The 12,231-nt window shown below is 40.7% G+C and overlaps 1 protein-coding gene across 17 annotated transcripts in view; it reads left to right on the top strand.

Moving 5' to 3' along the window:
* Positions 1–12,231, top strand: part of NFIA (nuclear factor I A) — a 369,091-nt gene that overhangs the window by 95,208 nt on the left and 261,652 nt on the right. For 9 of the 17 annotated variants that reach the window (XM_054512839.2, XM_054512841.2, XM_054512838.2 and 6 more), the window contains exon 3: positions 6,279–6,344. The exons of the other annotated variants lie outside the window; for them this stretch is intronic. In XM_054512839.2, the coding sequence (XP_054368814.1) occupies positions 6,279–6,344 (66 nt within the window). The remainder of the gene's footprint in view (positions 1–6,278; positions 6,345–12,231) is intronic. 17 annotated transcript variants of the gene reach the window in all.

Below are 12,231 nucleotides of genomic sequence, written 5' to 3'. Positions count from 1 at the left end.
ATGAGGCTGTAGCTCGGGTGAATAGGACTTTATTACCAAAAGAGGGAATAGTAGCTTTTAGTTGTGGCTTATCTGGAAAGTATATTGATGATAAGAATGGCTCAGCAGAGGTCTTAGGGCTCTCAAAAGGGGCTCTGAGTGTGCTTTCTTTTGAGAAAGTTCTTCAGGCCCATCCTCTATATATAAACACACAGGTCTATGGTGTGATGGAGGGTGTGGGAACAAAGACGGGACTTCTGTCCTGGCTGAAGATAAGCCCCGTTGACGTCGATGTCGTGGCAGAGGCCGTTGTTGGGCCGTTAACGGACCAGTGCTTGAGTTCTGGAGGTGCAAGTCTCATAAGGAAATGTCTGCTCGTTAGAAGAAGCCACTTGAAGTCCATCCTCACTGTAGTATAGGATTTGGATGCCTTATTTCCCTCTCTCATCTTTAAACCCACTGGAAATTAGAATGCATGAGAGGGCTGGTCGATTCTGAGAAATGACCGGGCAGGCATGTAAGGGCTACAGTTTTTGTTTTAAAAGATTTTGACCCCTAGAAAAAAATACAGGGCCTGAGGCAGTGAAGTGGTTAATATGACTGCCTCCCTTACAGGTTTCCCCAGATATGCTTACTCGCTGTACAATGGATAATTGTTCGCTCTTGTTGTGCAGATGCTGTTGCAGATGGAGTCCTGTACCTGCATGCATAGCAAATGAATTAGACTGGCAATCCCCTTTATAAAGCATAAATATGTAATTTGTTCAGCTGTTGTAATTAAATATGTATGTGTGAAACAGCCACCATTCAGGTCATTAATGATGCGCCATGCCAAATTAGAGCTTACAGACAGTAATGTACATTGTTGTGCAATGAGGGAATTGCAAATAACATAACTAAGCCTTTCCTAGTAAAGTGATGCATTCAGCAGCTTTAAAAGGAATATTTACATTTGCAACATTTTTATTTAGAAGGTACATTTTTGTTCAATGTGAAAGTCTATATGATAGAATTAACTTTTATCACCAGTTTCGTTTTATTAATGTTTTAACATTTTATCGTACAGATGCCACAGACTTTATTAAACATGCTGGTGGGTGATAAGTCTTAAGTATCTACTTCTATATAAAACAGCAATTGCCCCTGGTTTTCTATATGGTTATGATAGAACTTATGTATCATAGCCCCTTGGAATGTCTTGCTTATTTCATTGCATTAAAAGAAAAAACAACCTCGTAGTATTTCAACTCTATTCCCCACTGATAGATAAATTCCTCTGACAGTAAACAGAATTTTTATTTCCATAGAAATTGAGCTGAGAAAAATGCAGTTATCAAAATATAAACAAATAAAAGTGGTAAATTTGCCTCTTGTGCTTTAATTCCCAATGAATTGATGGTGAATCCAAGGAATTTCCTAAGAAAAGTGTCATCCATGGGTCAGAATGGTTGTTTTTTAAATTTTAAGACTCAAAGTTTTGCGAAGTTAATACACTTGGGAAAATTATTGTTTGGTCCTTTTTCTCCTTGGCTTCACGTTACAGTCTTTAAAATACTTAAAGCTGAAATTTGAATATATTAAAACTATTTTTATTTAAAATTTTTTCTATATTTATGTGTTAGTTGCCTACAGACAATCTATTTTTAACATGCGTGTTGTTTTGACGGTTGGTACTGAGACTGTAAGAGCTAACCATCTTGACCTTTCTGTCCACGAGGGCAGCAGGAAGAAGCGTCTCAGAGTTAATTCTGTCATGTTCACAGCTGGGAACAGAACATTCCTCTGTGATTCGCTTGCCCATGATTCGTTGGGATCTCTTGGAAGCCAAACTTGATACTATAAGTCCTGGGCTTCTGAGGTCAAACACAGATCAACCTCAGTGTCACATTTGGTTAAGAATTAGATTACACAAGACTGATGTAGTCATTAAAGTTTTACAGACAATTGAAAACGGAATTATTTGGTATATTATTTTAGTTTTGCGACAGGTTCAGATGCAGAAATTTCTTTAAGCAAGATCAGTCAAGATTCAGGACCTTGAATTTTCTAAGTTAGAACTCTGAATTGTGTACGGATATAAAATCTTCTTTATTTTCAGCAAACAGCAAATGATTCAATTAAGTGAATGTGTATTTTATTTGAAACAGATGACATCATAACGGCTTGGCTTGCTTTACCTAAATTATTGTTCCATTACATCAAAAATTTTACTTAAAAGAAGTTCTTACCTTCACATTCCTTGATTTTTCTGTCCTGTTTTCTGTATAACTTTTCAGTTCAACTGAACAGAAGCATTTCATTTGCAACATTAAGGAAAAATTTGATACATTCATTATTGTTTATGAAGATAGAAATGTTATGTGGATGACAATAATTTAAAATTTTTGTGACTTATCTTGATTGTATTCAGACTGCCCTGAATACTAAAAACCATGAAAAGACTTTGCCCTGCTGGTTACATGCTTAGCATAAAACTATGAATTCATAACTTCCCTGAAAAGATTTTCTTCAAGATCCTTTTCTCATTCAGTTCCTTTATCCCTATTAAAGATCTTAATCTTTTGATGGGCAGCTTCTCTTATTTCCACCTATTTCAGAACTATAGAACCAGTAAAAGGACACATGTATATTTTGGTTTTTGCAGAGAATTTGAAGGATGCATGGCTTTATTTAAAGTAGCCTATTGTACCTATCTATCAGAAGTCTCCTAATTTATTTTCTGGCAGGAATTTCAAGGATGCTTAAATTCACCAAATGATGATTGAGGAATTTAATTACAGAATACATAGGGACAAGAACTGGAGGTGTGCTGGCGGTGCTGGACCTGAGAAATGCCAGTGGTTTTGTGAGGTGGGAGTGTGTATAAAGGTCACGCGCCCTACCTAGGTAGTTTCAAGGAGCAAACCCTTATTTTGCCGTAGTGGTAGCAGACATACGGGGGGTTTGGCTCATTCCGGCCCCTCGCTGTGGAGGAACACATGTAAAACCATCGGCATGTCTCTTGGTCTTGTATTAACGGTGGCAAGGCTGTGCATTAAAGGACCTAACCATTTCTGAAAGGATGGGAACACCCCGGTGGCCAGGGGCCAGGGGCCAGGTGCTTTGTGATAACACCACACGCAGGCCCAGCCAATCAGATGCGATCTTTTGCTGGCAGTTGCTTCTTTGGCCACCACTGCAGTAAACACTTTCCCTTGGATGTTGGTTTTCTGTTGTGTCTGGCAGCCACGCTGGGCTGCTTGAACTTTAGCCAGAGGCAAATATTTATACATCAGAGTGTGCAGTGTTCAACTGGTCAGGCCTGAGAGGGAGAGGGAGAGACCTCCGTGCCTTTCCGCCAAAGAGGATGTGTCCTTTTTTTTTTTTTTCTTCCCCTTTCCACTGTGTGACATGGTGAAGTGGGACCATACTGGAGGTCATTTGAGCTCGGGCTGCATGTGCTTCTTTGCAAAACGTATACAGGCGGCAAACCTGGGATACGCTTTCAAAAGGGAGGGCTCCCTGACGTTTCTGCCGGCTCCTTTAAATCCTCTTGGAAAGTTTACAGTTAATATTTTCCCTGGAACATTGTCAAGCTTTTGACAGAGCCTGAGTGTATGCCGAACTGTGAAACTGAGCCGGAGAAGCAAGTTGTGAGAAATCTGTTTCTACTCAAATCCGTAAGGTTTATTTAAAAACAAAAACAAAAACAAAAACCTTCAGGGGGGAAACGGAGAGTGGGACTCAGCTTGCTTCTCCTGGTGCGGACTCAGGCCGCCATTTTAAGAAGCCAGCGAAGGGCGACGTTCCGCTCCTTACATGGCGGCTGTATTTACTCGGCCGCAGCCAATCACGCCGGCCGTGCCAAGCCACGTGACGTGCCACGAGGGCACACACAGCCATTTCCTTGTTTCTGAAAAACTTGCTACCTCCACAGAGCTCTTTACCTTGTTTTGCATGCCAAATGTTCCTGCAGAATGTGTCTAGCAGACTGGCGTTTGTCCATAAAGTTATTTTAGTAGGTAAAAAGTCTCTGAGCACTTGAGCTTTGTGCATTCTTTATGTAAAATGGATTTCCCTTCTTGGCCAGAGGCCAAGGGTACAGCACACTCGCTGGGTGAGAAGAGAGCTTCTCTGCTGAGAAACTGGTGGACCGACACACTCTAATTTTTTGGCTTCTGACCAAACAAGCTAGATGGATGCCAAAATTCAACAAAATAACACATTATTGTGTGATAGGAGCCGTGCTTGAGGAGAGCAGGAACTCAGAGGAACTTCATACTGGCCCTTTTTTTAAAGCATTGTCACACTGGGGAGCTTTCTTGGGGAAACGGGAGGGAAATGGCAAAATGCAACCTAGAGAGTAAGGTATAATTTACACATAAACACGAAGGAAGGAACGGAAAGAAAGCAGAGGAGTTTAAAATTACTTTTATGAACTTCTCCCAGACATAACCCACAATTCTCTGACTTGACTCTACTTACATTCTTTTAACCCCGTAGGTTCCATCTATGTGTCAGAGCTGAATGCTGGACTACTTAATCTTCCAAGTGAGAATTAATGTGAGATTCAAACGCTGTAAAAAGACTTTGAAATATAAGGGTAGTTGCAGATTTCAAATACGGAATTTTGGCAGGCTTTTTAGGGACAACAGAAAACTTTGTCTGCTTACAGGTTTTATTATTATATCTTTGCCTCCTGACATCTGACTTTGAGTGAAATCTGCTGTAAATTACTTGCATGGCGTTAGCGAGTCGAGTAACCTCTCTGTACCTCGGTTTCCACATATGTACAATGAAGACAATAGAGAAGAAAGTTAAGATCTCTCTGAACTCTGAAGACACTAGAAGTCGAATGTGGATAGACAACTAGAATAAGTATAGAACACATCTCCCATTTTTATATGGAAGTTTGTGAATTCAAAGGGAAAAAAAGAAAACATCTCTAGTCCCAGCCACCATCTTCCTTGCTGAGACTACTTCAGTAATCCTGAGTATTCTTACCCTTATTCTGTTCTTACTCCTTCACACAGTAGCCAGACTGGTCTTTAAAGAATTAAATTAGTTTTTATCATTCCTCTGCCTAAAAACCTTTCATTGTTTCCCGTGGATTTAGAATAAAATCCAACTTGTTGCCATGGCCTACAGACACCACATGGTCTCCCTGTCCAACCTCACTCTCTACCACTGACTCCTTGGATGCCTTACTGGTCTCCTTTTGATGTTTGGAACCTGCCAACCCCTTTGCTACTTGTTGAGTGCTTAGAAAGCACTTTCCCCTGCTCCTTCTGTGGCTAGCCTTATTCTTAGCCTTCAGGTCTCAGTTCAAATGATACATCTGTGGAGGAGCATTCTATCTAAAATTGGCCTTCATATATATATTTTTTTCATGGCACTTTTAGCAATCTGAAATGGTCTTGTTGATTTATTTGATTACTCATTTTATAACTGTCTCCGGTCCCAAAATGACAGGAATCATATTTACCACTCTATTTTCTGCTTTTTGTACTGTACCTAAGCACAGTGGAGATGAATTGTTGGGCAAGTTAGGGCACTCCAAAATACACACTTCATTTACCTTAATTTCACTGAAGACTCCCGTATTTTATTACCTATACTCAGAAAACTTTCATAATAAAATGCCTCGTGAGACTAATGCTTCCAGTTCACCACTGAGAGTCAGTAGATCACGTTGGTTCAGAGAGGACAAAGCTTGTGGATCTTCAGAGGGCCTGGATGGACTTGAGTGTTGGCCCCGCCACTGACCAGCTGTGTGACCCGAAGTGGGTGACTCAGCCTCTACACTGCAGTTTCCTCAGCTATAAAGTAGGACTCTAAATGATGCCTACGTCACAGGATTATTGTAAAGATGAGAGGTGATATCATGGGTAAAACTCTTGTCATGAGAATGTTAACTGTTGCTATTGTTGCTGCTGCCGTTAATTAGTAACAGTGCAGTGGGCTCAGTCCTGGCAGGCCGAGTGCAACTGTAGTAAGAAACAGTCCCATTCAGTAGTTCAGTCAGTGGAGGAGACATACGTGTAAATTACCTATTGTGGGTGAAATACTCACAGTGTGCCAACGGCTCTGACAATATGTGAACAGAGCATTAAACACAGAAGGGGGAGCAACTTCCTTTCAGTAGACAGCAAAGGTGCTTTCGGGGAGGTAGCATGTGAGCCAGATTAAGTAGCCCTTTAGGTAAAATATGTTCCTTAGTGACAGTACTAAAATAGTAACAGCCTATGCCTACGTACTTCATTTACTAATACACAAGACTCTGAGTATTTTACTTCTATTATCTCATTTAATCCTCTCAGCAACCCTGCGAAGCAGTGCTATCATCATCCCCATTTTACAGAGAAGAAAACTGAGCCAAAGAGAGGGTAAGTGACATGGCCAAGGGTCACACGGCTATTAAATGTCGGTCCTGGGATTCTCATACATTTTTGTTGTTAGAACATAGGCGTCACCCCTACTTGGGTCCTTTGGCATTCCAGGAGTGCTCTCCACTTTTGCTTCCATGATGTATGGAAGCCCTAAAAGGACTCCTTAAAGTTTAGAGCTGGTTGCAGCCCGTTAGCCTTGTTGCCATATTGGTAAAATGTCCACCTTGTCTTGTAGGGTGATTATGAGCTTAAATGAGATAATTCAGGTGAAGTACTTAGCATATTGCTTGGCATATGGTACACATTTAACAAATGTTCCCCATAAGTATTATTATTATTATTATTATTATTTAGCCATATTGAAACAAGATCTGTGATCCCTTGTGACCGTCCGGAGCCTCTCTCCTCGTGTTAGCCTCCATACTGGGATATCCTCCTCCAAAGAGAGCAAGTTCCCGGCAGTTGAAATGGCATGCTACCCAGGTTGCTAGCATCGTCCCTCAGCTGCCTCGCCAACTGCCATAGCTGCCTCAGTATTTAAAAATTACTCTTCCCGTTTTATATTTCAACTCCGAAATCGATGCATCTGTGAGGCAGTTTGTTTTCCTGGGGAAGTGTAAGGAGCTGTGGTGGTGGGATGGAGACGCGCTCGGTTTAGACTCAATATTGCCACCCACTCCCTCAGCAGTGTCAGCGAACAGTCTCAGAAAGATCTGTTCCTTCCCCTCCCAGACTTGGTACCACAGACTGGCCTATCCTCCATGACTTTGCGTATCTACGGGAGTGGGGAAGTATTGATTGCCCACAACTTGCCTCTGTTTCTTGTTTCTCTGCTGCACATTTTTAAAAAGGCATCTAATGTTTCTCTTCCTTCAGGTCTTTGCGAGCTGTGTAGATGCCCCTGTTTCAAAAAGCTCGTGTTCTGTGCCTGTTAAAAACCAGGGCAAGGCTCATCATAGCCCAATTTCTGTTTTCCTTTTGTCGAAGTGGGTTTCTGGGAGAGGGGGGTGTGCCCCCTCTCTCTCTGTGATTGGGACGGGGCAGTCCTGCAGGAAGAGGCTGAGCAGCCTCTCTTACTTTGCTTTCCTGGTGGAGGTGGGGTGTCCGTGTTCCTGGAGGTGGTGGGCCTGGCATGGCTAGTTGTTTCACTGAAACAGAGTTCGCTTATCCTGGAAGTTTTCTTACACGCCCATCTTTAGATTTCAGAGAAGGAAGAACATAGTCCCCAAAAGCACTGAGAGTTACAACATATAAATAGCCCTGCTGAGCTGAACAAAAGTGACCATTGTGTGGTGTACTGCATAGCAAGATATAAACTGGGAACTAAGAACAAAATACTGGAGATTTCTTTTCTTTCTTTCTTTCTTTTTTTTTAGCTTGAAAAATTTGTTTTCCCCACATGTATAGTGCATTTACTCTTGGGTCTGAAACAGGGTAATTTAATAATGTGGGTTCAAATCCTGTGCTGATCACTTGGCAGCTATTTGATTTTAGACAAACTAATTCTGTGCTGTGGTTATTGTCACTGCTATTTAGGTGCATTTTGTAATCTTCTGGGGCATTTACAATGGACAGAAATCTCTCCTAAGTGAGTAATCAGTCATTCATTGTACCTAAAAATTTCCTCCTTTAATAGCATGGGCCAGTTTTAGTCATCATTTTACTATTAATTGTTGCTACCAGGCCATACCTAGTTTGTGTTCTTTCCAAGTTAAATAGATCAGTTGAAGTCATAGTAATTGGTGCCTGAGCTTGTATTCAAAGCCCTGTAGGTCTGATTCTATCCAGGGGTAAGTTGTTTAACTTAAGTACAGTAAATGTTTCCTTGTCTATAAAATAAGGATAGTAATACCTACATAACAGGATCATAATAGGCTCATTGTGAAGATGACACATAATATAGGTAGAAAAAAAAAAAAAAGCCAATTTGGTGCCTTTCCAAAATTTGGAGGCATCATGGCGGGTCCAGCAATCAAGCTAGTAAGGAGCCAAATAGATCATCTGTGATCACTTTAACGTCCTAGAGTCAGGTAATGTAGGCCGGACGAGGTGGTAGAAAAGGTGAGTAGTCTTCTGTGGCCAGGAGAAAGCAGGGCAAGGGTGTGCAAATGTAGAGGAGGCTGATTTGGAAACCAAGGCAGACAAGGTCAGGAGTCCTGAACGTTAGAGGTGTGGGGCCTGATCTCCAGGCAACAGCTCTTGGGTTTCTGCCTTTCTTTCTGCTGTCTGCGTAGGCAGCACATGACTTCAGAACTAGAGGACAGGCATGGAGAGAAGGTGCTAAAATGTGGTTCAAATATGTGCCGTAAGTCGCTTCTCCAGTTTTCAAATAAGTACCATATATCTAAATCAAGAAGTTCACTACCAGTGTTTTCTTAGACGGAATGATTTGCTTATATTAAAAAAGACCTGTCTTCTTAGCTATAGGGAGAGCTGGCTAACAGGCATGCTCGGATGTTGACTCATAGGCAGGCTAACCGTTTGCTGATGGATTGATTGGGTTTGGATCACATCTGGGATTTGGGGAGGTCTTGTTCATATTTAGTCTTAGGATAAGGGAAAATGTCACATGTTGCTATTTCTGATTATAATGCTACTGAATGTTAATAATATTAATAGCATTTATTGAATGCTGCTGTGTGGCAAGCAGGCCGTGTTCTCAATCTCTATGTCCATTATCTTATTTAATTCTCTCAGGACTCTCTGAATGAGGTACTGTTACTCCTTCCATTTTACTGACCATGACATTGGCACCAGTGAGGGGATTCCAGAGGCCCTAAATCACCCCATGACACTGTCCCCACTCAGAATCATTCCATCTTCGTGGTACTCTGGACTAATTAATTCTCACTCCAGCACCATGTGGTTGGTGAATTCCTTCATTTGCCAGATATTTATTATTTCTGTGCTACCAGTATTGGGCTAGGAGGCATGGAGCAGAATGTGGATCTTCACTCCTGGAGGCTAGATCATTTTCCTGGGCAGGACTGCTGTCAGAACGACAATTTAAAGATCCAAGTTCATGACTTCTGGTCTTATGCTTGTAAAACAGGTATACATACCTTATCCCATTTTTATGGTTGCATCACAAGAATGATTTGCATTTAATCAGACACAAGTGGGGCAGAGTGGTAGCTAATCCGTCTCAGGATTTGTTGCAAATTTTATCATTTAAATATCCTGTAATCCGTCAGACTTGGGGCATTCCCCAAAACAAGCAAATAAACAAAAAAACATTTTCTGACCTTTAGAGATTTACAAGGTTTGGGATTAGACTATGTGCAAAATCAGGACCTAGGAATATGAGTTGGATAGTATATTAAAGCATAGACTATATTTGGTTGCTCCAGCACCAAGGATTTTAGTTACATGACTTAGACTTGGATTTCTTGCAAGAGTAGCTCCTTTTCTTTCCTTCCCCATCTGCAGGCTTTATATCATTTTTGGTACTGAGCACCAAACTCTTCTTTGTAGTTTTAATGGTCTGGTACTATAAAAAGCCAACTTTGTGCCAAAATTCTTCCAAGACCAGACATGGGTTTTGACACCACAATAAATTAAAGATAAATAAATAAAGAAACATGGCAGTGAAAATGCGGGAAGTGGGTTTTTTTTTTTTTTTTTTTTTTAAACTAGCAAGTGGGGCCTACTTGTAAATTTCAGGCATGTTTTCTTAGTACTCAATGTTACAATGCTTAGCTACATTAATCTGTTACTGGGTAACTCCAGGAAGAATGTTAGACCAAACCATTAGGAGATTGGCGATTTTTCCCCCCTTGAGCATTATTGAAATTTGACAACATTCTCATAGCCTCTGCTTTCATTTAAGGATTTGGCTATCAAAAATACGGGCAAATGAAAGGAACCAAGAGAAACTAATGACCAAATGAATAGTAGTATTTAAAGGCGCAAGTTGCTACGCTACAGGCTTCACCGTGACCTGGATGGATAAGGGCTAAACAGGATTTGCTTTCTGGAGAATCTGGGTGCCTGTTCCACCAATCCTGTTTGTCTCCAGCCTGCCTTGTTGGCCTCCTCCTTTTCCCGGCACCACTTATTTACTGGTTCTGAGAAACAGCTTCCTCCCATTACATGTACCAATTCAATTAGGCAGGAGATAGTGCTGAAGATTTTTGATTCCATCAGCTTCTGGTGTGTAGACAGTAGCTCTGTTTTGGGAAAACTTTGTGAGGTGCATCTTTCTGGATTCTGATCCCTACTTAACCTAATGACTTTCAAATCAGTCGATCAGTTTTTCTCCCTTCTTTCCCCTCTCCTTCCATCCCTCCTCCTTCCCTCCCTCCCTCCCCCCCAATCTTTCTCTCCCCCCTCCTCCCCCTCCATCACAAAATGGAGGTGATCATAGTGATCAAACCCAAAATCCATCTTGGTTCACAAATATTGGTAAATCATCAGGAAGCCATTCATTTTCTTTTAGATGCTAAGTAAGGATAACACCCTTTTGAGCATGTGAGTTTGGAATTTAGTTTGTCCCTGCAGGGACCTGTTTCCTCTTTCTAAATTGTGTCTTAAAATTTACCAAAAAAAGGGCTGAACAAGCTTTGAAGCATATTAAAAATAACCCAACAAAAAACTTCCTTCTCTTTCTTTATTCTACTAAACTTCGTCTAATTTTAAGCCAGCATGTGGAACCGAGCCTTTATTGAGGTTTGAAATGTCAAAATAAGGAGGGATTTGTGTATATTTTCACTTTTGACTTCATTTACTGGAAGTGCTAAAGCACCAAGTGGGAGGTGGTTTTGGAAGTATTTCTGATCTAAAGAGGAAATTCCATAAATCATCAATGGTGATGTGTCTCATTTGGTATTCCAAGGAGGCGTCGGCCATTTTCATCATGGATCCTGGCTTCTGACCACATACCTGGCCCTAACCTGGATTTTAAAATTTGAACATTTCTGTTTCTCACTCCTGAAAACTTTTATATTCGGATTCTTAAAATCTTCTTTTAAGTATTTTCCAGATTAGCCTAGAGTAGAGTTCAAAACTGGCAGGCACTGTCAGAATCCTCTGATATGGGGAAAAAACATGGCTATTATCATTGAATGTGTCTGTAAAACCTACCAAAGTTGGCAGGTGACCATGTTTTGGTTTGGACCAATTTATAAAATGTTCATGTGTTTATGAAAATTTTAATCTCTGCTATTCAGAAGAGTTCAGAATAAAATTGGGCAGACAAGCTTAAGACAAGAAGCTTTCTGTGACTTCCAGAATTTCTCTTTTGATCACTGGGTGCTGTGAGAAGAGTCTTTTTCATTTCCACCTTTTGCTAAGTCTCTTAGAGTTACATCGAGTAATAACTTAACTCTGTCTGGTGTTCTTCTGTGTCTTCCGTGACCCCCTCCCCTCCCCATCCAAAGAAAGAGTAGTTTCTGAATGAGATGTGGCCAATAAGTGCCTTTTAATATATAGTCAAAATTAATTCTTTTCTCTATTGAAAAAAATGTGCAGTAGGGGCTTTCCAGTGTTATTCTGTGAATGTTTTCTCTGTTCGTGTGGTGGAAAAGAGACGATGAAGGATCATCATCCAAAGTCATTTGTATTTTGCTTCTATCAAAGATGATACACAAATGTGATATATTTACCGGACAAGCTATAAACCCACTATATCCCAGAAATAAGTTCTGATGGCTAATGTATTTATTTCATCATCTGCCCGCCTTTCCCTTCAAAAATCCCCCTTTTAATGTCTTCATTGCCTTTAATGGAAATACCAAAGGGCAAGCATCCTACTATTATAGGACTTAGGATTCTAGTACAGATTCTTAAGAGTATGTCTCCTGACGCTTACGTTTTTATTCAGGACTTTGTCTATATACATCCGAAGTCAACTTAACTTTTGACCCAATTAACTGATTGGCCTGAT

This window comes from Mirounga angustirostris, unplaced genomic scaffold, assembly GCF_029215605.1.
Source record: "Mirounga angustirostris isolate CCGP_5_RB_7025 unplaced genomic scaffold, mMirAng1.0.hap1 SCAF_4, whole genome shotgun sequence".
NCBI lineage: Eukaryota > Metazoa > Chordata > Mammalia > Carnivora > Phocidae > Mirounga > Mirounga angustirostris.
This window is presented reverse-complemented; position numbering and strand designations above follow the sequence as displayed.